This window comes from Ictalurus punctatus, chromosome 8, assembly GCF_001660625.3.
Source record: "Ictalurus punctatus breed USDA103 chromosome 8, Coco_2.0, whole genome shotgun sequence".
NCBI classification, from domain to species: Eukaryota; Metazoa; Chordata; class Actinopteri; order Siluriformes; family Ictaluridae; genus Ictalurus; species Ictalurus punctatus.
In genome coordinates, this window is record NC_030423.2 from 12,825,349 (window position 1) to 12,853,018 (window position 27,670).

At 37.9% G+C, this 27,670-nt stretch overlaps 3 protein-coding genes across 6 annotated transcripts; 1 reads left to right on the plus strand and 2 right to left on the minus strand.

The window, feature by feature from the left end:
- The first annotated feature begins 45 nt into the window (after nucleotides 1-45).
- nxt2 (nuclear transport factor 2-like export factor 2) lies at nucleotides 46-3,459 on the plus strand. 2 transcript variants are annotated; one of them, XM_047157197.1, is made up of 4 exons: nucleotides 46-447; nucleotides 556-642; nucleotides 2,172-2,316; nucleotides 2,740-3,124. In XM_047157197.1, the coding sequence occupies exons 1-4, from the start codon at nucleotides 433-435 to the stop codon at nucleotides 2,838-2,840; spliced, it is 348 nt and encodes a 115-aa protein (XP_047013153.1). In that variant the 5' UTR covers nucleotides 46-432; the 3' UTR covers nucleotides 2,841-3,124. The 2 variants fall into 2 exon arrangements, with proteins under 2 accessions (XP_047013153.1, XP_017329800.1); XM_017474311.3 differs by lacking the exon at nucleotides 2,740-3,124 and adding an exon at nucleotides 3,134-3,459 and having other exon boundaries at nucleotides 61-447.
- A 16-nt stretch (nucleotides 3,460-3,475) lies between these two features.
- acsl4a (acyl-CoA synthetase long chain family member 4a) lies at nucleotides 3,476-16,380 on the minus strand. Of its 2 annotated transcripts, none has more exons than XM_017474310.3 (15): nucleotides 16,233-16,380; nucleotides 12,687-13,164; nucleotides 11,810-11,987; nucleotides 11,502-11,611; nucleotides 11,190-11,328; nucleotides 9,384-9,534; nucleotides 9,173-9,296; nucleotides 8,976-9,047; nucleotides 8,740-8,879; nucleotides 8,466-8,635; nucleotides 7,120-7,194; nucleotides 6,765-6,956; nucleotides 6,437-6,551; nucleotides 6,165-6,322; nucleotides 3,476-5,148 (listed from the first exon to the last, which is right to left on the minus strand). In XM_017474310.3, the coding sequence occupies exons 2-15, from the start codon at nucleotides 13,041-13,043 to the stop codon at nucleotides 4,991-4,993; spliced, it is 2,139 nt and encodes a 712-aa protein (XP_017329799.1). In that variant the 5' UTR covers nucleotides 13,044-13,164; nucleotides 16,233-16,380; the 3' UTR covers nucleotides 3,476-4,990. The 2 variants fall into 2 exon arrangements, with proteins under 2 accessions (XP_017329799.1, XP_047013152.1); XM_047157196.2 differs by lacking the exon at nucleotides 16,233-16,380 and adding an exon at nucleotides 14,201-14,339.
- Nucleotides 16,381-16,746: 366 nt separating this feature from the next.
- On the minus strand, nucleotides 16,747-22,854 carry pin4 (protein (peptidylprolyl cis/trans isomerase) NIMA-interacting, 4 (parvulin)). Of its 2 annotated transcripts, XM_017474316.3 has the most exons (5): nucleotides 22,711-22,854; nucleotides 22,303-22,370; nucleotides 18,273-18,392; nucleotides 17,819-17,871; nucleotides 16,871-17,009 (listed from the first exon to the last, which is right to left on the minus strand). In XM_017474316.3, exons 1-4 carry the CDS (start codon nucleotides 22,754-22,756, stop codon nucleotides 17,836-17,838), a joined length of 270 nt encoding a protein of 89 aa, XP_017329805.1. In that variant the 5' UTR covers nucleotides 22,757-22,854; the 3' UTR covers nucleotides 16,871-17,009; nucleotides 17,819-17,835. The 2 variants fall into 2 exon arrangements, with proteins under 2 accessions (XP_017329804.1, XP_017329805.1); XM_017474315.3 differs by lacking the exon at nucleotides 17,819-17,871 and having other exon boundaries at nucleotides 16,747-17,009; nucleotides 22,711-22,853.
- Nucleotides 22,855-27,670: the final 4,816 nt, after the last annotated feature.

Consider the following 27,670-nt stretch of genomic DNA (forward strand, 5'->3'; position numbering starts at 1 on the left):
ATCTGCGAATATCGAATATCGAACGTCCAACGTCACACCAACTTTATGCCCGTACATAACTTGCATGTAACCTTAAATATACAATGTCATCGTCAGTTACTGCATTAATAAAAAAAAAAAGAAAGAAAGAAAGAAAAAAAAGCTGCCCATAATAATTTGGCAAAGACAAGTGGGAACTAAAATATCGAGAGGAAGACTGTACGGACAACGTTTACGGGAACACACATTTGAGAGATTTCTCAAAGGAGCAACGGGTTTGGTGTGTGTTTTGGTACAGGAAGAAAAATAATATAACCCACTGTGTGTAACTGTTTCAAATTGGATTTTATTATGCGCTGGGCTGGCTAGATTAGTCGGACTTATTTGAGTAAGTACATCTTGAGAGAATAAAGACACAGAGAGAAGTTCACGGCGTGAATCCATCATTTCATCATGGCTTCAACAATCGTAGGTTTAATCTTTCCCCCCTCTCAAGGGCGACTAATTAGGAAACTAATAACGTCCAGTTTTATTCTACTAACCGATATAAACTGATATTCCCCCCCCAATCTACAGGACTTCAGGACTCACGTGGATCAGTCGTGCAGATACTCCGAGGAGTTTGTCAACATTTACTATGACTGCATGGACAAAAAAAGAAGAGTGCGTATAATTCATATTCATATTTAAATCCTAGTAGACGAGGATTAGGGGTGCTGCAGTGCGACATTTTCACGGTAGTGTAACTAGACTAAAATATCACGGTTTCGTGGTATCATGATATTATTACTATTTGATTCATAACAATAATTTTAAAAAAAAAACACGAGTTGGTGGTTAAAATAAAAGTTTATTACGACATTTTTATATAAAAGTCTCTCCCTGTGTGTGTGTATAATTAAAAAAAAACAACAACAATGCAACAAAAAGTCAAATTCCCCACTTGTTCTTTCTTAGGAAGATATTTTTAAAGGGATAAATGAACATTCTGTCATCAATTACTCACCCTCATGTTTCAAACCCATAAGACGTTTGTTCGTCTTCGGAACACAAATGAAGACATTTTTAATGAAACTGAGGAGATTTCTGTGGCTTCCATTTACAGTCCATGTAACCAAAACTTTCAAGCTCCAAAAAGTTCATAAACGGCATTGTAAAAGTAATCTGTGTGACTCCAGTGGTTTAATCCCAATTTTATGAAGTGATACGAATGATTTCTGCACACAAAAAAAACTTTGTTATTATTCACAAATGATCTTCTCTTCTGCATAGATCTCTGCGTCAGAGAGAACCATGACCCATGCGTGTTTTGTTGATGTGAAAGCGGACAAAGAAACGCAAGTCCTCCTCTCTGTCGAAATCTGCAGACATCTTTGTTGCAAAGATTGTTCTATGTAATTCAGTTTGTATAGTGTCGCTCTTCCTCTGCTGTAAACAGTGCAGCGCTTCCGCTTCACAAGAGCGGGGAAATTTGACATAGAGGAGGACGCTCTCGCGTCAACACAATACACGTGGGTTGTGGTGCTCTCATGAATGTGTGTCGGAGATCTATGCGGGAGTGACGATATTGTGCGAATTACGACTTGATTTGAGTTTTTTTGTGTGCACAAACCAATCGTATTGCTTCATAAAATTGGGTACAGTTTAGTACTTCTAAAACTTACAGTCAAAACTAGGATAGTTAATTCTGGACAGCAATGCTGTGCATTTTCTAACCATTGTAAGTGATAAAATTCTGAACATACTAGCATACACCGCTGCCACTGCTGGGCCCTTAACCCTCAACTGCTCAGTTGTATAAATTAGATAAATGTAAATCGATCTGGATAAGGCCATTTGCCTAATGCCATAAATGTACATTCAGTACACTTATGGCATTTGTGTCCCCAACAAGGAGAAACTGAGGTACTGCACTATGATTTAAGGGGAGCACAGAAGGGGATATGGTTGTGGAATTTTTGGGGAGTCATAGTAGGACACGAAACTGATGAAAAGAACTGTAGTAATGAATTGAATTTGGTTAGGAAAAAAACGAACAGGGAGACAGTAATAGAAGGGAATGTGTTATAATCAGTATTTTGATACTGATTATCAAAAGTCTGGGGATCAATCGCTGTGAATCACTGTGACAACACTCGTGGATCATCATCAATCTTGTATGTATGACGTAAAATGCCTTACGCCTGTTTCAGAACCTGACAAGGCTTTACCTGGATAAAGCCACACTGGTGTGGAACGGGAATAATGTTTCGGGACAGGATGCGCTTGGAGAATTTTTTGAGTCTCTTCCCTCAAGTGAATTTCAGGTGCACACACTCGACTGCCAGCCTGTCCATGGTAGGTGGATTTTATATATATGGCATCGTTACAGGGCATCTTGCTTTCATCTGCTATCTTGGTCATTATTTCTGTTGCTAAGTGACCTGTACCATAACTCAGTACTTGTGTTAAATTCAGTTGCTTTTTTTGGCCAGGTATCAAACATAAAAAAAACCCCAACTTAGTCGTGTGAGTGGAGTTAGAAATAATGCTGATAGTGTATTGGTCAAACGTGGTTGTGACTTGAAGTAGACATCATTTTGATAAAAACCCTAGCTACAATCACTTTTTTCTTGGACAGTATAGCAGAGTAGTGTCTGATGACAATTCCATTACATATAGCCGACTTCGCTTGGCTGATTTTTGTCTTTTCATGGAAAAATACATGCAGAGTAAAATGTCGATCAGAAGTCAACACTCATATCTGTTGTTGTTTTATAGTTTTTATTGCTTACACTAGTGTCATGTGGAAAATAATGTCACTCACAGACAACCTTGAGAGAACTCGTCCAACATTAACAGATGGAAACAGACACAGGTAGTAATCCAGAGAGCAGATCATTCTGCATTGTGTAATACTGCAGTATAGGAGCTGTTATATTCTTGATAAATACGCTCGCCAGCCACTTTAATAGGAACTCTTGTACCCATACAATGTATCCACCTGGTCTTGTTCCTATTAAAGTTGCCAGTAAGCGTAAGTAGCTTTTTGAAGGTCTGTACACAAGAGCACAAAGGAGCGGGCTGTGAAAATTCAGTTTGAACGATTGTATGTGTAGCATTCAGTAGGTAATTTGTTTAACCAGTGTTGAAAACTTTTATTTCCATATTTCAGAACAAGCGACTCAAGGCCAGACAACGTTGCTGGTGGTCACCGCGGGCACAGTCAAGTTCGACGGGAGCAAACAGAGATATTTTAACCAGAATTTCCTATTAACGGCTCAGGCGTCCCCGAACAGCGACCAGCCAGTGTGGAAAATCGCAAGTGACTGTTTTCGCTTCCAAGACTGGGCAAGCTGATTGATCGTGACTTCCATGTCCTGTTTGTATGATTTAAAAAAAGGCCAATGTGGAAGATCTGAGTTACTGTTACTTCCACGGCTAGTGTAACTTTTTTTTTTTTTTAAGCGTGTTGTAAATTAAAGATATGATACAAAATCACACAGTGGACAGCATGTACTCTGTAGAAAACAATTTAATTATCACAATGTATATTACATACAGAATGTGGTTCACAAAATTGAATAAATAAGAGTGTCATGAAACATTCAAGCAAATGCATGGGATCCTCTAACGTTCATTTCAAACGGTCCATTACAAAGAATTAAGCTGGGACCCTGAGGTTTGATGGAAAGTCTTTCAAGTCTTAAAATGAATTCATTTTTTATGTGTTTTATTAATATCATATCCCTTCAGAAGGGTGAACACACAATCCCAGTCCATTTCAAACAACATAGTCTTTGTTGGTACAGTGGCTGCTCTTTAAATAATGTCAAGACATTTAACACACTTAAATTAAATAAACAGTGCAAACGAACAATACGTTTTTCAATAGTAATTAAATATTTTGTAAGGTGATTGGTGTCTAATCTTCAAATGGAATTCTGCTTTTTTTTTTTTAAGCTGCAACTCAAATAAATTATAGTGCAAAAAAAGTAGGCTGTGTATACTAAACTGGCACAACAAGCAATTGCAACAGTATTTAAACAGAAAATATGTCCAAAGACAAAAGTACAATCTGAATTCTCAGTCAGTAATTTCTAGTCACTAAATACTGTCAAATATATTCAACAGACTGCTATGGGAACTGGTTAAACATTGTGAGCTTCAGCAATTGTTGTTTTTACAGATAAATATTTCAAATGCTTTCCCTTCATAACTGCTGGCTATGATTTTACAGTCCTGAGTCCTTCCAAAAGTACAAGGTCATTCAATAAATTAGCACAATATTAACATTTGAAAAACCACTTAATGCAAGCAAAACGAAGCACAGCCAAAAAATCTGAGTCACACACAAAGAAAGATAATCGATCAGTCATAGAGCCATTGCAAATCCTTTCGAGTACATCAGTGGATATGCGTAGTTCCTAACAGGAGCACTCTGCTATTGAAAAAGACTGCTCAGAAGGCACAAAGAGATCACCATACGCTGCTCACTTCAGAAAGGAAGAGAAGCACAGCCTAGCTCTCTGTAAAGTGACAACCTCGTCTCGTATCTAATGACTGGTTTTGGCCTTCAGATTCTTTACACAAGTGTACTAGAAAGATGAAAATACAAACCAATCATTTTTCTTTTCTTTTTTCTTTTTTTTACAAAAATACAAACAGCTAAAGGTGATGGCATTTTAAAAGCAATTATATGGTTGAGAACCTGCACGAATCAGTTTTTAAGTGAAAGCATTTCTGTTTTGTAAATTTGAATGTCCCTTTAACCGAGTCTCGTGCAACACGTCTAAGTGAACTAACTATTCTACAGCAAAGAGACTAAAGCTCTGGATAGACTGTTACAAATCTGCTGATATTATCTACAGTATTATGACCAATAGTTTGGAAACAGAACAGCACAGTAGATTCTCAGGATGTGTGTGTGTGTGTGTGCCACACTAAGTGATGATGTGTACTGTATACGACATATGCAGCATGAGCTGAATGGCAGCAGAGTGATGACGGTTTATAGTATTTGGCTGTTTTTTTATTTGCGGCCGTACATTCGCTCAATGTCATTGAGATAGTGATTCTTCAGCTCCTTCCTCTTCAGTTTAAACGCGTCTGTGACCAAGCCGGTTTCAGGAGTCCATGGTTCTGGGCTCAGGTGGACTTTTACTGGGATCTCAAAGCGCTGCAGTTTAACTACAATCACACAAAAATAACATGATTAACATGATTGAATGGGAAGGAATAAACAGCAGAAGAAAATTCTCTACAGGGTGTCCCAGGAGTAATAGTGTAGTTACTGAAACAATCTACAGTGTCTTCAATTTCATTATTACTACTGTTATCGTTATTATTATCTAAAATATCAATTGCTTTTTTTATTTGATGATGTGAGCCATGACTCACTGTGCGTCAACAGTGGTTTATTGTCAAATCAATTTTTTTTATTACATTTTATATACATTTTATTTTATTACATTTTATTATAATAATAATGATATTTTTCTGCACCAAGAACAATAAACAAAGCAGAAATAGTTGTTACAAGGTTTCCTCCATGTCTTTGAACCAAACACAGCTGAATATGTACTAAATGCAAGCAGGAGCACAGCAGTGAGAGTAAAGGGAATGTGGGAATGTGTGCAACTTAGCACTGGCTGTAATAAATTCCTTGGAAGAAAAACTATGTCACTGTTCTGTGTAAAATTATAGAAGCTCTCAATTCTCTGTCTTCCATATTCTAAATCGACAAAGGAAAATTGACAAGATTACACAATAATAATAATACTTATAATAATAATACTTAAAGTGTGCTTATCCTGAAGAGTGATTAATTAGTTTGTCTTCATGGGGAGATTTTCACTTATGATATATCTACATGGTCAGTGGCCAGTGAATCATTTATATTAAAGCATATCGGAATTTCAAGGTAGAACTAAGCAGAGCCTCTATTATCAACAGCACAAAATCATGTAAACGCCTTTTGTAAAACAGAAAAATAAGAGCGAGGCATGCTGCAGTTTTGAAAATTGTTCACTTCTCCACACTACTATTTCTGGAACACACTGTACAGGGTGATGTGATTCTTTGAATTGGTTAAAAAAAAAAAAAAAACTAATATGTTAGTGCTTGCAAAATTATATATATAAAAAAATATCAATAATAATAATAATAATAATAATAATAATAATAATAATAATAATATAACATACTTGAAGTGGCAACTTCTTTAATTTCCTTCAGGACTTCCATCTCCATAACTGGATGGTTGCAGATGTCCATCCATGAGCCTTCGATACCCTTCTGATGAGCCAGAGCGGTCAGCTTCTTCTGGTTTGGTACCACAAAGCTGATCACATAGTTCTGATCACTGGAGAACAAAGAGGAAAAAAAGCAGTGTATAAACTGTGGCTCTGTTATTGCTAAATGAGCAACTCTGTTTTTCACATTTCACACTGCTTGTGCAGTTGTTTAACTAACCCACCTGTTGGCATATGCGCAGATGTTTTCAATGAGGGAGCAGTTCTTCAGTGCTGACTCAACTTTGCCCAGAGACACATACTCTCCAGCCTGCAGTTTCACAAGGTCCTTCTTACGATCTAATTATTAGAGGTACAAAAATGACCGATGAAATGGGTACAAGAGAAAATACATCACTGAGAAATGCTAATAACCAATAGTGTCTAAGAACAATTAACACTTGTGTAATGGGCTACTGTACATTAGCACTACCACCCATTACTGTTGAGCAACAACAAAATTTCTGGACAACTGAGCCTTTATCCATTGTAAACGTTAGTGTAGACACACACCCACAATCTGCAGACAGCCATCAGGGTGAATCTCTCCTATATCTCCAGTGCAGAACCAACGCTGTCCATTTTCATCCACAAAGTATTCGTCACTGGTCGTGTTGTCAAACTTGTAGTAGCCCATGGTCACATTTGGACCTCCAATTAAAACCTCTCCCCGTGGATGAGGTTTGTCCAGCTTTGTATAGCCACCTGGAAGGAAGAGAATACATTTTACTTTTGGACCTTCATGAAAATTTTTGTCAGTACAGCATTTTCCACACTCCTAAACTCATTAGAGGCTTTATAATGAATTACATGCTGAACCACATTGGGATAAACAGGACAGGTATGTTCATCCAGATCATCCACTGACCTTCTGCCCAGTCTCGGACTTTAACCTCACAGCAAATGAGAGGAGCTCCGACTCTTCCTGTGCTGTAGTCCGTCACTGCAAGCCAAGACAAACAGAGGCGTGAGTCATGTTAGAACAAGTTCAACAGTTTAATAAAAAAAATATTTTAAAAATAAAAACATTAGAGAGTAGTATTCTGGCATGTGGGTTATACCTTTCCGGAAGAAAGTACATTATTTTGAGATGTACAGACAGAGGCCTGGGGGGACAAGGCGGGGCAAGAGGGGGGGTGTGGGGGTGGATGTGGGGGTGATATTGCAGACGCACCCCTCCTTCATTCAAACTAATCCTTAGTGGACATTGCACAACTTACAAAATGTCAGAACTGATGTACTGCTCAAACTACAGGACATTCATCGCTTGAAGTGTATTGTTTTGGGAAAGTAATGGCGCACAATGACCATATGCCCAACAAAACATTAAAAATTAAAATAAACATGAGAGCTGTGTGTCATGTAACTATGTCAATGGAGCCTGAGCAACTGGCTGTGGTGGTTGTTTCTGCACTAATTTTTTTTTTTTTTTTTTTTTTACAAAAACAAGAAAAAGGAGAAATAAGAGAACATGGAGGAAGGATTGGTTAGGGAAACGTAGGCGGCAAGGATTATCTGTTCTGCAAAGAGAACGGGAGATATCGTGCGAATAATCATAGGTGTTTTTATACTGTGTGTTGCCAGGAATCAGGTTATGTTAGGTGTTATTATTTTGGCTCTTCTATTTAAACAATCATTTAGGTATCTGGGTGGTGGGGGATGAGGGTGATTTTGTAGAGCGTCAATATTAGGCTGTGACAAGAAAATCGGGGCTATAATTATGTATTGTGCATTCAGCAAAATGTATAAAAATTAAATATCCATAATATCCAATAAAATAGCCATCTTTTCAGACCTTTTGTTTTTCTAGGACTGTACTATTCAAAAGTGAGTCCAACTTTCATCAGTTATGAAAAATATTATATAAAATATAACGTATTTTGTTACTCACTTGATATATTTTCCATGAATCTTTGTTAAAACTAAAAATTACAGCTGTTTGAGAAACACTATTTTTATAAGTTTATTTTTTATTCGATTTGCATAACATTTGCTAAATTAGCAGAGATATATATTTTATTCAAATGATATCTCGATCACAGTTTAGTAACAACACTTAACCCTGACTTAATGCACACGTTCAGGCTCTAATTGTTCTATTATGCTTCTAACTTAGTGAATTATCATTGAAAATAACTGCATTTGTTTTGCTAGCAGATTAATATACACATATAAAGTGGTTGTGTCTCATTCTCCCCGTCATGATCTTCTCACCCTCAGTGATCGTTCCTGCTCCACAGGTCTCGGTGAGGCCGTAGCCCTGACCGACAGGGCAGCAGAAACAGATGTTCATGAAGCGCTGCGTGGAAGAGGACAGAGGAGCCCCTCCTGACAGCATCATTCGCACATGTCCTCCCAACAGAGCCCTCACCTTCTTAAACATCCTATACACACACACACACACACACGCATATATAGAATCACCATAAGTCTGAATCAACATAGAAACATTTCCTACAATGTCACACAAACATCCATGAGCTCTTACATGTTGCAAAGGGGAGCATCATAGCCGTTCTTGATCTGTTCCAGCTTGTAGTTGTAGGCCAGGTTGAACAGGGTCCTCTGCACAACATTCATCTCCTGCACTTTATTCAAGACATTTTTCTTGATGCGGTCCATTATTTCCTAGTGGATAAAATGTATATGTTTAATGGATAATGATAAGGATGATGATCATAAAGTTAAACTGAGGTAATAATTACAAAATATAGTAGGACTTACTGGTACAGCCGCCATCAGCGTTGGCTTTAGGACAGTGCAGTCGCCCTTACTGCCCTTTTTAATTTTTGTAGACTACAGAAAAGAAATAAATAATAAGCCACTATTAAAATAGTTATTATTACAGCCTTTCTTCAAATTATTTTTTTTTGTTAAATCGCAGGTTACAGATTAGTTCTTTATGTTTGAGGCTGTGTTACCTGATCAGAGAGTGTCTGCGGGGAGGAGTAACCAATCCTGCAGCCGTAGGCTACGCACGAGATCTCCGCAGTCATCTCCAGCACATGGGCCAGGGGCAAATAAGCTATGTACGTGTCCATGGAGCTATGAAAACACAAAGTCGCTTTCAAACGAAACTGTACTGACTCGGTATGAGTATATGCAAGGCCATGTATTGTACATTCTACTCACCCTAGACCTGGGATCCTCTCACACTGGCCTGTCATGCCTGCAATGAGATTGCTATGGACAATCACGACTCCTTTGGGTCGTCCTGTGGAGCCACTGGTGTACATGATGACAGCCAAGTCTGACGGGACGGGTTTGACTATCTCCCTATTCACTGCAACATAAAACAAGCATTGTTTTTTTTTTCTCTGAATGACAGTAAGTGGGTTGATATACACTGGCTTAAACACAAATTACTACAAAACTCAAATAATGTACCCTGAAAAATTCTGTGAGATACAGAAATACATACTAATCCAATGGAAAAAAAAATTACATATATAAATTTTCAACTGTAAAAATAAATAAATCTTATAGACATATAAAATTGTATATAAAAAGAGCAAAGAGTAGGTTGTTTACTCTCTTTAAATCTAGAGACTGTTGTGTGTGAAATTCCCAGGAGATCAGCAGCTTCTGAAATACACAAACCAGCCCATCTGGCACCAACAACCATGCCCTATGCCACGGTTAAAGTCACAGAGATCACACCTTCTCCCCATGCTGATGTTTGGTGTGAACATTAACCGAAGCTCTTGACCTGTATCTGCATGATTCTATGTGTTGTGCTGCTGCCACATGATTGGCTGTTTGGATAACTGCATAAATGAGCAGGTGTACAGGTATTCCTAATAAAGTGGACAGCAAGTGCATATAACAGTGAGCACGCATTAGTAATTGAATGCTGAGAGAGAAAATACATTTCCTACATTTCCAAGTAAAGGTCATTGATTGGAATTAGTTATATTAACCTTGTAAATTGGACTCTGATATTTACTTTAGTAAATGAACACACATTTAACCTTCACCTGCCCTCATTTCTGCCATTGGGTTTAGGTTAGCAGAGGGTTTTTTTCCTACAATGCACTACATGGCTGTGATTTCCTCTCCTGTGTATACACTTCTCTTCTTCCACATCGGAGAGAAATGCAGTGAGAGACACCAATACTCTAATAAGTAATTACTATTTCCTTGGTTATAGCAGCATGGATTCTCATTGGTAGATCTTGCAGGTTTTGGGTAATGTAGTACCTCACCAGCACTTTGGTGAATAAATACCATTTCTAAAAAAAAACTGACTGCTGGCTTCTACAGGCCAGAATACTATCAATAGATCATGAGTTTTACGCTAATAATTACACAAATTTGCTATGGCAAAAATGCTTCAAGTCTTCAAGAACCTGACTGTTTAGCTCTATGCACGGTCATGATGTGCTCTGGGAAAATATTAAGAGTAGGTACTACAGCATCTTCATACAATACAAGTGATAAAAACATGCCAGTTAAGCAGTATCTTTAAAAGAGAGCATGAGGGCAGCTGAGCGCACTGAGCACAGAGCCGTTTCAGTTAGTATTGCCGTAAAAAATGAGCACAATGCAGGTGCTCATTTCTGCGAGCACTGAGACACGTGCTCTCACCAGAGTCTATTCTTTGCTCATGAGTCAAAGTTAAATTCATGGTTACTCATTTCGGTATCAGTGTAGGTATCGGTATCTACATGTAACAAAAAGAAGAAAGAAGAAGAAAGAAAAAAAAGCACAGACGCATCCTTCTCTAAAACATTACTACCCTTCAAACATATACGTATTAAATGTGTGATTTGAGAGTATAGTGATTGATTTGAAATTTAGCCAAAGAAAGATGTATAATATACAGAGATGCCAACATTGCTAAAACTCTTGGCATGTCTAAATATATTGTATGATGCTTTAGAAAATAGTTAAAGTCTATACTTAAAGTAACTGTTTTGTTGCCCAAATTGCACTTACAGTTTTCAGGCTTTGCTCCGAGCTCCTTTACAGACTGCATGCTGTGAATCTGAATGTTCTCTGGATAGTCTGCAGTGTTGAGGCTCTTGTTGTCCACGTAAACGATGTGCCTCAGGTTGGGGATTTGAGGAAGGACACCCTGCACAATAATAATACAACATCATATAGTGTGTTTTGCTGTAGAATATACTGTAAAAAGGGTTAACATCACATCAAGGCAGCATCCAGAGCTAATTTTATTCATAAAAAAAGTTGTGTATGTGAAGTTTCTGTGCATGAGACAATAATCCGAGAGAGAAGAGAATAATTCACCTTTAACCTGGTTTCCAGAAGCTCCATACTAGTTACCAAGTGAGTCACCCCACATTCATTTAGACCAAAGGCCACAGCGTCTTCTCCAAGAGTTGCATAAAATGTGACCACTGTAGCAATTATATAAAGCATGACCAGTATGTCAATAATTCTTAAATAAATAAAGCACAATGAAACAAGACAATTCAGTCAGTAACAGGACTGTCTTCTCCATTCTAGCAATTTCTTGCACTGTGTTTTAACTCAGGGCAACAGTCTGTTATATTTCTTGCAAAATTTGCACGAGAGAGAATAAATGTACTCCTTACATGGGAAATTGCGTCTGAAGCAGCTCTGAGCTGTGATCATCCACTCAGCACGCGTCTCACAGAATATAGCAATGGTGTTTTTTGGCTGCTGGCCCAGTGCTGCCAAGCCACTGCCAAAGAGAGTAACTTCAACATCCAGCTCATTATACGTCATCCACTTGTAATCCCCCAAGATCAGCTATAAGTTAAAAAGAAAAAAGTTCTCTTAGCCAACTACAACTGAAAACTAGAGACAGGACTGATCCAATACCCAGATTAGGTATATTAGAGTCAGATTAGAGTCATTTATTACATTTATTCTTTATTATAATTATTTGCGTTGTAGATCAGCGTTTAACTGAATTTTTTTAAAAAATGCAGTTTTGTGGAAATCATGTTTTTCCTGTCCTGTTTTTTCCTGTCCGTTTTTTCTTAAGTGAAGTACTTCCAAAATATATTTTTTTTCATCTAAAAAAAAAAAAATCGATCAGTATCGTTATTGGAATTTTTTTTAATCTATTAATATCATTAATGGAAAATATTTTTAAAATCTAAAAAAAAAAAATCAGTATCATTGGAAAAAAATCTATCAATAATGTTATTGGAAAAGAAATTTTTTAAAAAATCTATCAGTATCATTATTGGGAAAAAAAATAAAAAATCTATCAGTGTTGTATTGGAAAATCCAAAAACATATTAAAAAATCTATCAGTATTGTATTGGGGAAATAAATAAATAAATAAATAAACAAATCTATTAGTATCGTTATTGGAAAACAAAAATAGTATTATGCCAGCTCTTTAGGTAGCTGGGGCCTTTCTGAAAGACGGTTATGACATTTGATGCCTGTAGACGTGACCAAGATAATGCGTGTGTGTGTGTGTGTGTAAACATCTACCTTTTTGAAGACCTTGCCACCTGGCTGGGTTTCATTCTCTTCACTCAGAACTGCTCGTGTTCCCAGGCAGTGCGACGCCCCAAAGCGCTGCACTGCATGATCGAACAGTTTGTCCAATGTGTCTTTTCCAGGGAAGTCCATCAGGGCCAGGGAGTTGAAGTGGTCCACAGAGCGATAGGGTCCCTCAATCTGACCTTTGGTAGATTTAGCCTTGAGCCGCTTGGCATGGACTATCTTCTCCTTGGCCCCCGACAGGATATACCAGGGTAGGAAGCTCAGCACTGAATACAGCCATACCAGCATGTGGACTGGGAGGAGGAGGACATTGCTAAGGTCCATTTTCATGGACATGGTCATGGGTGTTTAGAGACTGAGGTGGTCAAAATCTGAATGAGTTTTCTTTAGTACGCTGATACTATGTAAGTCATGTGGTTGTGCAGTTGCAGTGCCTCACTTCCTCTTTTCTTTAAAATTTGACCTAACAAAGACAGAAGCACAAAGCAGACAAATAATTTTTTTTTAGAAAAAGTAAGTACAGTGAAGCTCCCTGACACTTTGCTTCAGTGACAGTCTGGGCATTGAGTTCTGGTTAATCATCAGTCACACGTGTGTCTTGTTAAAGATGCATCGCAGAGCACTGAAAACAAATAGCATCCAGGTCTATGCAAATAAAACCATCACATCATAAAGATAATTACACAGTGATGAGCTGCAGGCTATCATGACCTCAGAACAGGCTCAGAACAGGGTGATCTGATAAGATTGTTTACTCTAGTTCTATCTCCATGAACAAAATTGTGCAGTTAATTAAATACAAAAAAACTTCCACAGACACGTTTTTCTCTATTAAAGCAAGCCATCCTTGTGATTGTACAGTTGATTTAATCTTCTAATGTTAATTCTGTAATATACACACACACACATATACATTATATATACACATTATATATATATATATATATTTATATATTAGGGATGCACTGAAATATAATGAAAAACCTGTCCGAAAGCCGGAGGCCGAATATCGAACAAGTTTTTTGTGTTTTTTCCATTTACTTTGCCATTTTTTCACCATTGTATAAATTAAATTGTCAAAACGTGCTTTTTTACTATATTGTCTTGCTTTTAAAAGAAAAAAATCAATTACAAAAACTACAATTTCAAAATATTTATTTAACACTGAACATTTTTTTTCATTCCAGCAGGCATATGCTACCAACAAGACACAATATAACTTTAATAAATTAGTAAAATAAAAATACTTTGATGTGGTCATCTTTGAGCCCCGCTTGAATAGTCTAGGTTAGGCCTATAACTGACTGCTGAAAGAATGGAACACTCTGAAGCCTACAACTAAAAAGTGCATTAAAAAGTGCATTGACAAGAGTGTAAAAAATGGTTCTATTCGGCTGATTATATTGGGGATATATACCGCTCGCGTACCTGTACACCTCGCGGAGTATTATAGTAGATACTGGATTTGTCTGCCTACCCTTAAATAAATACGTCTTTACCTGCTTCCGTACTCTACTCCCTTACGTCTCGCGACGTGACAGAAACAAAACAAACGCACAGTAAACATCCGACGCGCACGTAGCTCGGGCATGCGCGCGCTCCATCATCGAGGTCGTGACATTAGCGCGTCTCACTCTGGTTACTAGGCTATTTGGTCGCGTCATCAAACACGTCATTGTTCGGCCTTTTCACTTATTACGAATAATTTCAGTTGCCGAACATTCGGTGCATCCCTAATATATATTAGTTTGATATACGTGCTTCCATTGTTAAATTCAAAAATATTAAAATGCACTTGCAGAGCATTTGTAGCAGAACTACAATAAACGTACACAGCACTGGCACGAACTGACAAAGGTCATTTTCATATTTTTTGCATACAACAAACGCATTTTTACAAAGAATTACTAAACCATTCATACACAATCACAGTATGTACCGATAATGAAAATGAAATGATAATAATAAAAAAGAATGATCCACCAAAAACATCTCTGTTTACGGGTTTTTTTTAAAAACAATTTCCCTTAGGGATAGATATGTATGTATGTATGTATGTATGTATCGATCGTTCTAACTATTTAAACTTTAACTCTTCCCTAAATGTTTTAGGACACTTGTGTGGTCATTTGAGATATTGCGATCCATCCAAAACAGGAGTCCCTATCTTTAAGTTTTTTTCCCTAAGAAGCACAGAACACTACACTACCTTTCGCTCCTATTTTGTCTTTTCTTATATTGTCTAACGCCTCTTGCTGCTGCTGTAACACAGGAATTTTCCTCCTGGGATTATTAAGGCACCGTTTTATCTTATCTTCCATCAAAAACCAGACGGTTGTCCATGACCATATTAAAATGTCCTAAACCTTAAACATTTTGTTCTAAGCTACATAAATAATTAATCAGAGACCATTTCTGTACATGCACCGTTACAGAAATCTGACCTGTAATATATCCAAGATGCATACCTTCATGAATATTACATCAGATGAGAAACAAATGAAAAAAAATGAACAAGACTGAAAAAGAGGATATGAAGGAAAAAATCTGACATTTTTATATGCTCTTGTGCATGTTTAATTAACCCTGTTTCACCTGGTCAGAGCAGTGAGGAAGCGTGAGCTTGAGAGCCAATGATGTGACGCTCCTGAGCTCACCCCACACTGATCACATCCACCAATACACTCGCAGACACACATTCATCCGGATTTACAGGCTCAAACTTGGATCCCATTCCACTCACTGTAGGTTAATACGGTTTATTATTTAAAGCCATCACTTCCAGCCAGGCATCAATGCCATGTTGGCACAATTCAAGGACAAAGATCATACCATGGAGCTTTAAATGGGTGTAATGCTGCCATCAGAAACATTATTTATCAGCACACCCTTATTTAACAAATTGCAAAATGCATATTTAGGAATGGAGCAAATGACTTCCGTTATGACTCAGTGGCTCTGTCATGCTATGGTGTGGTCTGTCAGGACGTGCTGGTGAAGCATACAAGAGATAGCAATCATTTCACAATTGAAACATGCTGTGAGCACACTATAACTACAGTGAAGACTTTCAGCATGGCTCTGTCTCATGGACAAGCACAAACATACCACCACGACTACCACAACCATCATCATCATCATCACCACCATCATCATCACCACCACCACCATCATCATCACCACCATCATCATCATCATCACCACCACCGCGAGTGCCGCGCCACGCTTTCTGTATTTCCGCCTCTCAGAGTGGAAAACTATCATTTATCATTATCATTTGAGTAAAATAGCAATAAATAAAGCGTTTTCCAGATCCACATCAACAAGCATCTGACATTTTAGCCGGTAAATCTCCTTCCTAGCTTGTAAATGCGACACATTAAGTCGCTTCCTCGTCCACAAAAACCCCCCACAAAACTGCTTCAGTATTTATATTTGAGTAAATATTGAGTCTCCTTCAGGTTGTTACATGACTAATATATTGTAGTTTATAGTATAATCTATTTTAAACGAGTCACTGTATTACATTACCTTCAGTTGGTTACAGCAGCCTCAGTCAGTACCGGTTCTTCAGACTCACGTTTGTCAGAATGACCGAGAGTTACCTCTCAACGTCCTAGCAAAACCCGGAAATCTGACGTCACCTGACTCCATATTTTTCAGCCAATCAGCAAGACGTCGTGGGGCTCAGCGTCGACTTGCTCATTTGTTTCGCTTTGAATGCGTCCGATTTACTGACGCATTTCCAACTATTTATGACTTAAACCTTAAAAGTTGAAAAAACATTAATGAGACGTTGTGTGAACGTCACTGTTTAAGGACATCCTAGAAGATGGCACCATGGCTGACTCAGCACTGCCAGATCACCTTCAAATAAACACAGTAGATTGCTATACATAATTCATTAATTCAATTAGGGAGGGATTCCTAAACATATCTTGGACACACTGGGCACTAAGCAGGAACACACTCATAAAAGGACACCAGTTGATAGCAGACACAATGCGCACACACACTTCGAGAAGAAATGATCTACCAAAAACTCTGCCTTTTTCATTGTTATTTTTATTAACTGATATTTACACCATTAAAAAACAATGTGAGAAAGAAAACACAGGATGAGCCACGTGGCTCACAAAGGTACAAGGGTCACTTTTTGCCTTCAACCATGATGATGTGGTAACCGAATTTAGTCTTCACCGGTGGATCCGTGTATACAGGTTTATCCATTGTACTGACAGGTAACGCAAACGCAGCTTCCTGAAACGGTCCCACCATTGATCCTCTAGTCATCCAGCCCAGGTCACCCTGTCAAAGGTCAAACGAAGTTTCTAATTACGTTTGTGATGTATGTTTGTAATCTTTATTTAATCAGGATAATAATAATAATGAAAAAAAACCCTCAATGAGATAAAACCCTTTTACAAGAGTGGCCAAGAAGACAGCAAAAAACAATCATCATTCACATCATCACCACCATCACATGAGTGCCGTGCCATGATTTCCGTATTCCTGCCACTCAGAATGCAAAACTATCATCCATTACTTATTGTTTCACTCAAATGATACTGTTTTCTAGATCTCAGTTTTTTCAACAAGCATCTCGTGACATTTTAGCTTGTAAATAACCTTCCTTACTCCTTCGGGTTGTTACATGACTAGTACGTAAAAAAAAAATGTTACTGATATTTTAAACAGCTCTCTGAATTAGGTTATAAAAAAAACTTTAATAATTACAGGATAAAAAAACCCTCATTGATATAAAACCCAGCATGACCCGGCCAAGAAGGCAACAAAAAACACAACAATTAAAGACACAACAACAGTTAACACATTTAACCCCCCTCCCCCGAGTGGAAATAGTGAAAATATATAAATAAATCAAACAGAAATAAAACAAATACATAGTAATATACAGTCAAATACTGCAGAAGCAACTTCCAATATGACTATACTCAAAGTTCTTTACAAGTACCATAAATTCAATGTTGCCCCTGTTTTCCATTGTCCTTTCAAACCCAAACAAATGAGATAAACTGCTGCATGTGATGTGACAAAAAAATTGCAATGAGTGAAACACTTCTCTGTATCCATTCCAAGAGACCAAATTTAATTACAGATAATATTTTATTCATCAGATACTCCCAGGATCACATGACTTCTTGTCTGTCTGAGAATGCAGAGGAAAGAATACAATAAACGGACACGTGGACATTTTCGCCTATATATGCTACAGGATCATCCGAGTCTCATTTGACATTCAATACATATTTAACTGACCATGATTTGTGATTGCTTTTTAATTGATTATTAATTTTAAAGAAACGGTACACTGTTAAAAAGATTCTGACCGATTTCCAGGTCATGGACTGAATGTACGATCAAGAAGTTATCAAAAAAAGAGCACAGATTTATGATCACTACACATGAATCCAAGTGTTTAAACATGAAAAGCGCTTAACTGTGTTGAAAGACATATGCTGTGGATACCTGATGTATGTATATCAGATACATATTTACCTAGAACTGTAATGTCATGATCAGGGCTAGGGTGCAATTGGTGAGCCTTACCCCTTGTCTAGCTTTGTCTTCACTGTACTGTGATGCCACCTCACTAAAGCGCACTCCAGACTTCAGCTTCTCCATAGCCTCCATGCACTTTCCATGTTTCTCACAAAGAATATGACGCACCTGGAAAGTTCAAAATGAAATGGCCATATCACATTTTGTCTTCCGTCTTACTGTTTAATATACTTCCAGCTAACGGGTGAATTAAAGCATCAAATCACCTAACATACAGGTGCAGTTTTTAGGTATATTGTTACTGTTTATATACACAATTAGCCAGTCTCCTGATGCCCCCATCCATTGTAAGAAAGGGTGCATCATACAATAACAGCTGATCAGCTGTAATTTTGATGGTGAAGCATTCTAAGCTCAGTAGTGACACCATCATGGTAGTGTGTGTGTGTGTTACTTGTACAAGTGTATCAGGCACTATAGATTTGCTGTACAATTGTGAAAGTTCCCTTGAAATGGCACATGAGATATGATCTGATTCTGTACACTGATGTATTTACAGTATCTCGCAAAAGTGAGTATACCCCTCACATTTTTGTAAATATTTGATTATACCTTTTCATGTGACAACACTGAAGAAATGACACTTTGCTACAATGTAAAGTAGTGAGTGTAAAGCTTGTGTAACAGTGTAAATTTGCTGTCCCCTCAAAATAACTCAACACACAGCCATTAATGTCTAAACCGCTGGCAAAAAAAGTAAGTACACCCCTAAGTGAAAATGTCCAAATTGGGCCCAATTAGCCATTCTCCCTCCCCGGTGTCATGTGACTTGTTAGTGTTACAAGGTCTCTGGTGTGAATGGGGAGCAGGTGTGTTAAATTTGGTGTCATCGCTCTCACACTCCCTCATACTGGTCACTGGAAGTTCAACATGGCACCTCATGGCAAAGAACTCTCTGAGGATCTGAAAAAAAGAATTGTTACTCTACATAAAGATGGCCTAGGCTATAAAAAGATTGCCAAGACCCTGATACCGAGCTGCAGCATGGTGGCCAAGAACATACAGTGGTTTAACAGGACAAGTTCCACTCAGAACAGGCCTCGCCATGGTCGACCAAAGAAGTTGAGTGGATGTGCTCAGCGTCATATCTAGAGGTTGTCTTTGGGAAATAGACGTACGAGTGCTGCCAGCATTGCTGCAGAGGTTGAAGGGGGGGTCAGCCTATCAGTGCTCAGACCATACCCTGTGGTCTGATGAGACCAAGATAAACTTATTTGGTTCAGATGTTGTCAGGCGTGTGGGGTGACAACCAGGTGAGGAGTACAAGGACAAGTGTGTCTTGCCTACAGTCAAGCATGGTGGTGGGAATGTCATGGTCTGGGGCTGCATGAGTGCTGCCGGCACTGGGGAGCTACAGTTCATTGAGGGAACCATGAATGCCAACATGTACTGTGACATACTGAAGCAGAGCATGATCAGTATGCAGTATTCCAGCATGATAACGACCCCAAACACACCTCCAAGACGACCACTGCCTTGCTAAAGAAGCTGAGGGTGAAGGTGATATATTGGCCAAGCATGTCTCCAGACCTAAATCCTATTAAGTGTCTGTGGGGCATCCTCAAACGGAAGGTTGAGGAGCACAAGGTCTCTAACATCCACCAGCTCCGTGATGTCATCATGGAGGAGTGGAAGAGTACTCCAGTGGCAACCTGTGAAGCTCTGGTGAACTCCATGCCCAAGAGGGTTAAGGCAGTGCTGGAAAATAATGGTGGCCACACAAAATAGACACTTTGGGCCCGATTTGGACATTTTCACTTAGGGGTGTACTCACTTTTGTTGCCAGCGGTTTAGACATTAATGGCTGTGTGTTGAGTTATTTTGAGGAAACAGCAACACTGTTACACAAGCTGTACACTCAGTACTTTACATTGTAGTAAAGTGTCATTTCTTCAGTGTTGTCACATTAATAGATATAATCAAATATTTACAAAAATGTGAGGGTGTACTCACTTTTGTGAGATACTGTAATTTTGAAACAGGACGTCAGTGAGGGAGTTTCTCAATCTTGACTGATTTCCACAGCAACCACTAGTATTCAAGATACACCTGTTTGTGTACAGGGGGTAAGACTAATGTGTTCTAGAGTGAATTTGATTGGATGCAGATTGGGTTGGTACAGTCTAATGCTGCTTTCAAGTTCTGGAAATACCTTAATTACAAGATGAACACTATCACAATGCAGTAATTACAAACCCATATTTGTCTATGAGACACGACTTTCAGAGTTGGAGTGAATGTCAATAAATCCATCCATCCATTTTCTAAAGCGCAGGGAGCCTGGACCCTATCCCAGGGAACTCGTAGCACAAGGCGTGGGACATCCTAGATGAGGTTTTGGAAATGCCAATCAGCCTACAAGACATGTCTTTAGACTGGGGGAGGAAACGGGAGTACCCGGAGGAAACCCCCAAAGCATGCAAACTCGGAGCACGCTGGGCAGAGGTAAGATTTGAACCCCCCAACCCCGGAGGTGTGAGACAACAGTGACTACGTTTACATGGACAGCAGTAATCTAATTATTGACCGTACTCTGATTAAGATAATAATGTGATTAAGGTGTTTACATGAGTCGCTTTTAGAATACTCCTGTCATGTTCCCGCTTTACATGTTATAGAACATAATTAGATTAACAGCCCGCGTCATTACGTCACACCGTCCCTCCAGAATTTCACCTATCAACATATAGTTCGTCTTCGTAATGATACCATATACAGTTTTGGGTGTTTTTATTAAAATTTTTTACGAACGCTTTAAGTGCAGTTAATTATTTGTCATGCTATACGTGCTAACAGACAACTGCTTGAAGCCGTAGGCTGTGTCTCAAACCGCGTACTTACCGTCTATATAGTAGCCTAGATACATGTATTTTCCCCCACTACAGGCCTATAATATAGGCAAGTGTGCGATTTGGGACGCAACCGAACTCTCTTGTTCGCCGTAAAACGTAAAACTGCCGTGTGTGATCGTGTCCTGTCACAAAATGCGGTGAAAACTCTCACACGACGTTCATAATGTGATTAAGGTGTTTACATGTCTGTAATACTCGTCCATAATGCGACTAAAACAGGAGTACTCCATCTGTCTTAATTCGATTAGAGCTTAATTCAAGTATGACCTTAATTAAATTAAAGTAAGTAAAAATTGCTGTTTACATGGTAGTTTCTTAATCAAAGTATGGTCTTAATCAGGTTAAGAGTGGATTATTGTTGTCCACGTAAATGCAGCTAGTGCTAACCACTAAGCTATCGTGCTCCCTTCATGTTAATATCTAAAAAAATGCCATGTTGGCCTCCAATATGAATGAGGTCTACAGCAGATGGTAAGCATTTTGCATGTTAACTATTCAGTTCTTTTTCTTTTAGTACAGCAAAATAAACTTCTTATCGTTCATAAAAACAAAACAAAAAAGTTCTCAAGCTGTCCATTTTTGTCTGACAAAAAAACCCAAAAAAACACCTGAGCACACACCATGTTGTAATTAGTACCAAACTCGTACACACTTCGGAGAAGACTTGGCGGCATAGTGAATCATCACCATCTTCCCCTGAAATGATTAAACTGTAAGTAATAATAATAATTTTTAAAAAAATATCTACAACACAGTCTTTTTTTAAAAAAAAAAATAATAATAATAAAAATCTACAGCATCCAATGACCAATTCTGATTTTGTGGGGATTTTAAGCATTGCATATTTCCATAATATTCTTGCACTTTAAATTCTAGGTATATGGTTAGAGGCTATAATTCAAGTTTTATGGAATCTGACCACAGGGCTGCTGTTTGCTAGATATGTATGTCTTCTTCACACATCACTCATACCGTCACCAAACACTACCATGATCACCACCCAGATAACCTCTGGTCAGTGGTGCTGTTTGTACTGATGGACAGGACAGAGGGAAGTCTGACATGCTGTGTGTACAGCAACAGACAGGCCACAGTCAGTAACAGTACACCTACACCTAGTGCACATGTATTACCACGAACTGGTCAGTGAGTGTAGTTTCAGTTACCTTTACTGCAGTGCCTCCTTTCTGAGCTTTCTCCTTCTTGTCACTGTCTCCACTGTCCGAGGCACCTCCTGTTTTCACAGCACACATGTTTACACACAAATAACGTTCTAAAATCTTAAAATAATTTGCCTGCCTGCTCATCACAAACAGCTCACTGTTTGTATGGGTTAAAGCTTATGGAACTACGTCCACTAGACATGTCACAGCTAGATCACTTTTTAACTAGTTTGCCTCTAACAAATAAAAACCCACGCAGCACAAGCTGCTTAGCTGGCTAACTAGCCTCATAGCTATGTATGAGAAACCTAGAGTTTCTGAAGGCATTTAGCTTGTGAGAGATGTAAATCAATAGATTATTCGTTGCTAATGACTTCTAAATATATGCTGTGATCATAATTCTTATCTTACCTTTTGCCCCCTTACCACCCTTTCCACCCTTTCCTTTTGGTGGCATTTTTATTAACAGTTAGCTAACGCTTCCCCCTGCACCACATCACGGAGCACGCCTCAGCTCAGGTCTTCCTCGGGTTGCCAAACGCAAAGCTGAATCCCACTTTTTGGACAATCCGTATATATATTTTTTTACTTTTATTTTTTGCTACTTTAATTTTTATTTATTTATTTTTAAAAACTTATTTTAGGGAATTTCGTATATAATCAGCACCATCCATATTAAAAATAACCAGTAAAAAGAGACAGAATTGCATAAAATACAGATTTAGATATTTACTATCCAGCAAACTTTCCTTAACTCTAGAATTTGCCTGCTAAAAAAACCAAAACCCCATAACAAACAAACAATAGAAACCATCACAGAAATAGATTGCTGCAGGGATTACGTATTTTTTTTAGGCCAACACTGAAGTTAGCATCACCCTGGTTACCTGGAAAAAAATCAATGACATTTTTCCACTGGTTTTTGGATTATTGCAGAAAATAAGCTCAGTGATCAACAAAAGTTTATGATTTTTACACGTTTTGTTCAACAAGATAATCTTCACAAATGAACACAAGTTTTATTAATTGTGAAGCCTAAATACAATCGGCAGAAGTGAAACGCTAATGTTAGGCTATAAATGAACTACACCACTGTCGCATGACTTCAACATCCCCACCACTATGCTTCCGAAAACTCTTTCAATCTTTATTTATAAAGCACTGCAGCTGAAAAATACTACAAATTGATCAATCTATAAGTCGGGAAGTTTGAGTTGGAATAGTCTGCAAGAGCATGAGTATAAACACGACGAGTCTGTAGTAGATGAGATTTCTGTTCGGTTTGATGACGTTTAATGTCGACCTCTGTAGTCTCATTTAGCCACTAATTAACGACCGTGTTTTTCAACACACGTAAAAGCTTAACAAAATAACGAGTGGGGTATTACTGATGTATTTTATGTCGTATAATAAAACGTGAAAATATCTTGAGTGTTCTTATCTCAGTATGCAATCTTATTGCAGTCATTTAATCAAAAACCCATTAAAAAAACTATTGACTTCGGGACGATGGAACTGGAAGTGCTTAAATGCTAACTCATTTCCAGTTTTTATGACTCATTCCAGCAACACTCTATTGTAATGGGTTCTACTACAAATACCATTACAAACCATCAGCTAACCATTAAAACATTACAATTATTGGTCCTTAGTGGCATCCACTAGACATAACATGTCACCAATAGAAGTCAACAAATTACCCGACCCACAGGGCACATTACAGTTTCCATTATAACTATTAAAACCATTACAAATTCTATAAGGGTTTCTATTGCGGGGTTTTTTTCCAGCAGGGTTGGTTTCCTTTTGGTTATTTTCTGAGAACCATTTCATGACATTCTGGGAACTTTCTATTTTGGTTAACAAAGTGTTATTCCCAAAACATTTTGGGAAATTTAAAACACAAGGTTCTCTTATGGTTATATGACAATTGACAAGGAACGTTAACCAAAGGTTGCTTTTATGTATTTTTTTGTAACCACAAAGTAACATTTTGGGAACATTCCTGTAATGTTCTTTTGAGGTCTCATAACAGGATGTTCACCAAACGTATTATTATTTTTTTTAACTACAAATTCATGCTCCATGAACTTTCCCTTAATGTTCTCTTACAAGTTCTCAATGGTTGCCTTTACACTTTATTATTTGTATACAAATATCTGTATACACACATACCAGTGTTTATATACCAATTGTATACAAACATACCAATTTATGCAAACGGTTATGTGGAAATTACAATAGATTAGTGATACATTTACTGTGAACACTCTCTCCTCTCTGTGGCTCCCCCCGCCACCGACCCATTTGCGCACATTTATATACCTTCCCGAATAGCATTTGGTCGTGTTCTATTGACTTCCTGAAAACCATATATGGAGTTATTCCTGTCTTACATTTGAACTTTGTGTGTCTGTGTGTCATTTGACAAACTCTCCCAAGGCCTTTGTGTGGGAAGTGTGTGCCGGGGCGAAGGCGCCGCCTTTCTTTTGTACTGTCTCTTTCTCTCTTCTTAAGAATCGTTACCTGAAGATTCTCAAGTTCACAAGTCCTAACAATTAGTAATAGTTTACAATATTTTGCAGACAAAAAGGGAACAGGTGAACTGAAAGTAAAATATGAATTGTATGTTAAGGCGACTGTGTTAAACCATAACTCTGTAATGATTTTACTCTGTTGCTTTTTGTTGACTCTAGTTACTACACATTATAAAGACTAATTGCCATTAAACACACATGTACAGTACAAAAAAATATTTTGTGAGTGTTAAGAGCTGTGCTCAAGGGCTCCTCTGTGGCAGGTTGGAGGTACTGTGATTTAAATTTTAGGCAAGTTGTAAAAATAACAACAGTGTGGCAACTAGATCAAGCTTTAACATTTAATTTAGACATGTAATAAGGAGGCAAGTAAATTAGGAAGTTAGGTTGGCATGGTGGTGAAGCAGATTCACAATTCCAGGGTCTTCGGTTCAATCCTGAGCTCGGGTTACTCTCTGTCTAGGGTTTTGCATGTTTTCTGCATGTTTGCATGTGTTTCCTCTGGGTTCTTTGATTTTCCTCCCAAAAATTTACTTGAAGGTAGATTGGTTACTCTATATTGCCATATGTGTGAATGAGTCTGTGAGTGTGTTTGTGCGTGTTGCCCTCAGGGTGTGTCCCTGCTTCATGTCTAGTGTATCTTAGATAGGCTCCAGATCTACTGCGAACCTGTCCAAATAAACTGAAGATGAATGAATAAATGAATGAATAATAAGGAAGTAAACAATAGATTACCATTTGGCAGAGATGATATATTTGCTTGACCAGTTTGTCTTGTGTTTTGACAGCTGGCAACTGGATTTTTCAGTAGGGGAATTCCTACTTATGTATATGGTTAAATGGCACACCTTGCACATAGTTTGTTCACATGGAGGTGGTGTGCAATTTTAGATTTGGTGACTTGTTGCCACCTAAATGCTATCTTCTGCAAATCTCAAACTGTTATCCTTGGAGGATTTTTTTGCTTCACGAAATCCTCCTCCTCCTCACTGTGTGTGGGGTCGAAATACACTTTTTTTCAGGCAGGTAACATTATAGGTCTGTTTAAAGTTCCTAATCATTGCCATAAAAGTGAATGTCAGCATTTTGAGGCATGCAGCTATTTTTATATCGATTGCGTGATTTGTGACTTTTGTCTCATTTCATTGATGTATTCTCTAATCTTATCCATGTTGATGAATCACTGAGGGAATTTGACCTTTATATCATGTCATATTTATACCCCAGTGAAACAGGAGATGGATAACATTTAAGAGCTCTTAAACACTCAGATGAATGGACAGTAAAATATGAACTGTATGTTAAGCTGACTGTGTTAAACCATAATACTGCAATAATTTTACATTCTTGCTTTCTCATGACTCTGCTTATTAGACATTTAAAAAGAATACTTGTCATTAAACACATACATAGTACAAATAAATTATTTTGTGAGGGTTAAAAGCTGTGCTCAAGGGCTCATCTGTGGCAGGCTGGTGGTGCTGGGATTTAAACTCACAATCTTCCAATCACTCAATCAGCGCTTCAGCGATAGTTACCTTATGGTAATTATATCTTAACCATGATATTAGAATGGCTTTAAAGTGATATTTATGTTAGCTATTTATAATAAGAATAATATAAACAGATTAAATCATGCAAATCATGGTTTTCTTTTGCAACAGAAACCACTGTAAAATATAAAGTATACTATAAAGTATACTATATATTGCTATAACTTATTATATTACTTATTTAACAGTTTCTGTCTGTTGTCTTTACATTTTGTTACCTAAAGCAAGGTACATCCAACATTACAATTTGTGCTAGGTGTGGTTCATTTTAAGCATAGTGTAAGAAATTACAGACTGCCTCTAAACAGAGTCCACTCCAAGACAGTTGTTGGAAAAAGCTCATCCCTGAAAAAGGCTGAATTGTCTAAGGGACAATCTACCTCAGCTTCAGCAATATGTGTATAATACCACCTAAAGTGACATTCACACAGTTATGGAATGGGAGCAGCAGTGGGACATCAAGAACCATCCCTGAACAAAGGGTTACATGACTGTAATTATCATTCAGAAAGACATCTGTCCCGATAATCCTATCACCTCATTTGGAGTCACACCTGTAACATCATCAGTACTGTGAGAATGGAAAGTGATCACTTCAAATGCTATCCTTAATTTACATTTAGAGTGAAACTTCATTTACATTACATACAGAAAACCTGGTTTGAAACACAGTATAAAATGTCTGTGCTGCTATTGTTGGGGATTCACTTTGACTCCGAGGAACTGGAAGTGCTTCATGGACTTTGTCACTGCCAGGCTGCAATAAAGTTATTCTTCACTGAAATCTTTGACATCATCATTTTTTACTACAATAGGTAAAGACAACAAGCTATGTGCATGTTTCAGATTGTCACGTTACAAAGTTGGAGACAGAAGCTAGCACAGATTCTTAAACATTTAATAATAAACAAACATACGAAACACTCTACAACTAGGAAACAAAACACTGTGGCAAAGACAAAATACGGCAGCATAGACAAAGGTATAGTGAGACGATAATGTGAGACAAAGAGTGCATTGCAAACTGTAACCATCCTCTTACAGTGTGTGTAGACAATATAGACACACGCCCAATTCCAGGTTGATTCATAACATTTCCAGTTAATTGGAACTTCTTAATTATTGCCCTGATGTGGGAAATGAGCACTTTCAATGCTTGAACTATTGTCTTATAGCCACTTCGCATTTTGTGAAGCTCAACAACCTTTTGTCGCATATCACAGCTATATTCCTTGGTTTAACCCATTGTTATGAATGACTAAGGGAATTTGGCCTATGTAT

Coding starts and splice junctions, on each gene's coding strand:
- acsl4a (XM_017474310.3), bottom strand. CDS start 13,043: ATGACCATGTCCATGAAAATGGACCTTAGCAATGTCCTCCTCCTCCCA. Junction 9,297..9,383: donor GAGAGGATCCCAGGTCTAGG/GTGAGTAGAATG, acceptor GTGTTTTCATAG/CTCCATGGACACGTACATAG. Junction 6,957..7,119: donor AGTCCGAGACTGGGCAGAAG/GTCAGTGGATGA, acceptor TCTTCCTTCCAG/GTGGCTATACAAAGCTGGAC.
- nxt2 (XM_017474311.3), top strand. Junction 643..2,171: donor GCATGGACAAAAAAAGAAGA/GTGCGTATAATT, acceptor CGCCTGTTTCAG/AACCTGACAAGGCTTTACCT. Junction 2,317..3,133: donor CGACTGCCAGCCTGTCCATG/GTAGGTGGATTT, acceptor TCCATATTTCAG/AACAAGCGACTCAAGGCCAG.
- pin4 (XM_017474315.3), bottom strand. CDS start 22,756: ATGCCACCAAAAGGAAAGGGTGGAAAGGGTGGTAAGGGGGCAAAAG. Junction 18,393..22,302: donor AAGGAGGCACTGCAGTAAAG/GTAACTGAAACT, acceptor TGAACTTTCCAG/GTGCGTCATATTCTTTGTGA. Junction 17,010..18,272: donor AAGACAAAGCTAGACAAGGG/GTAAGGCTCACC, acceptor GACCTTTGACAG/GGTGACCTGGGCTGGATGAC.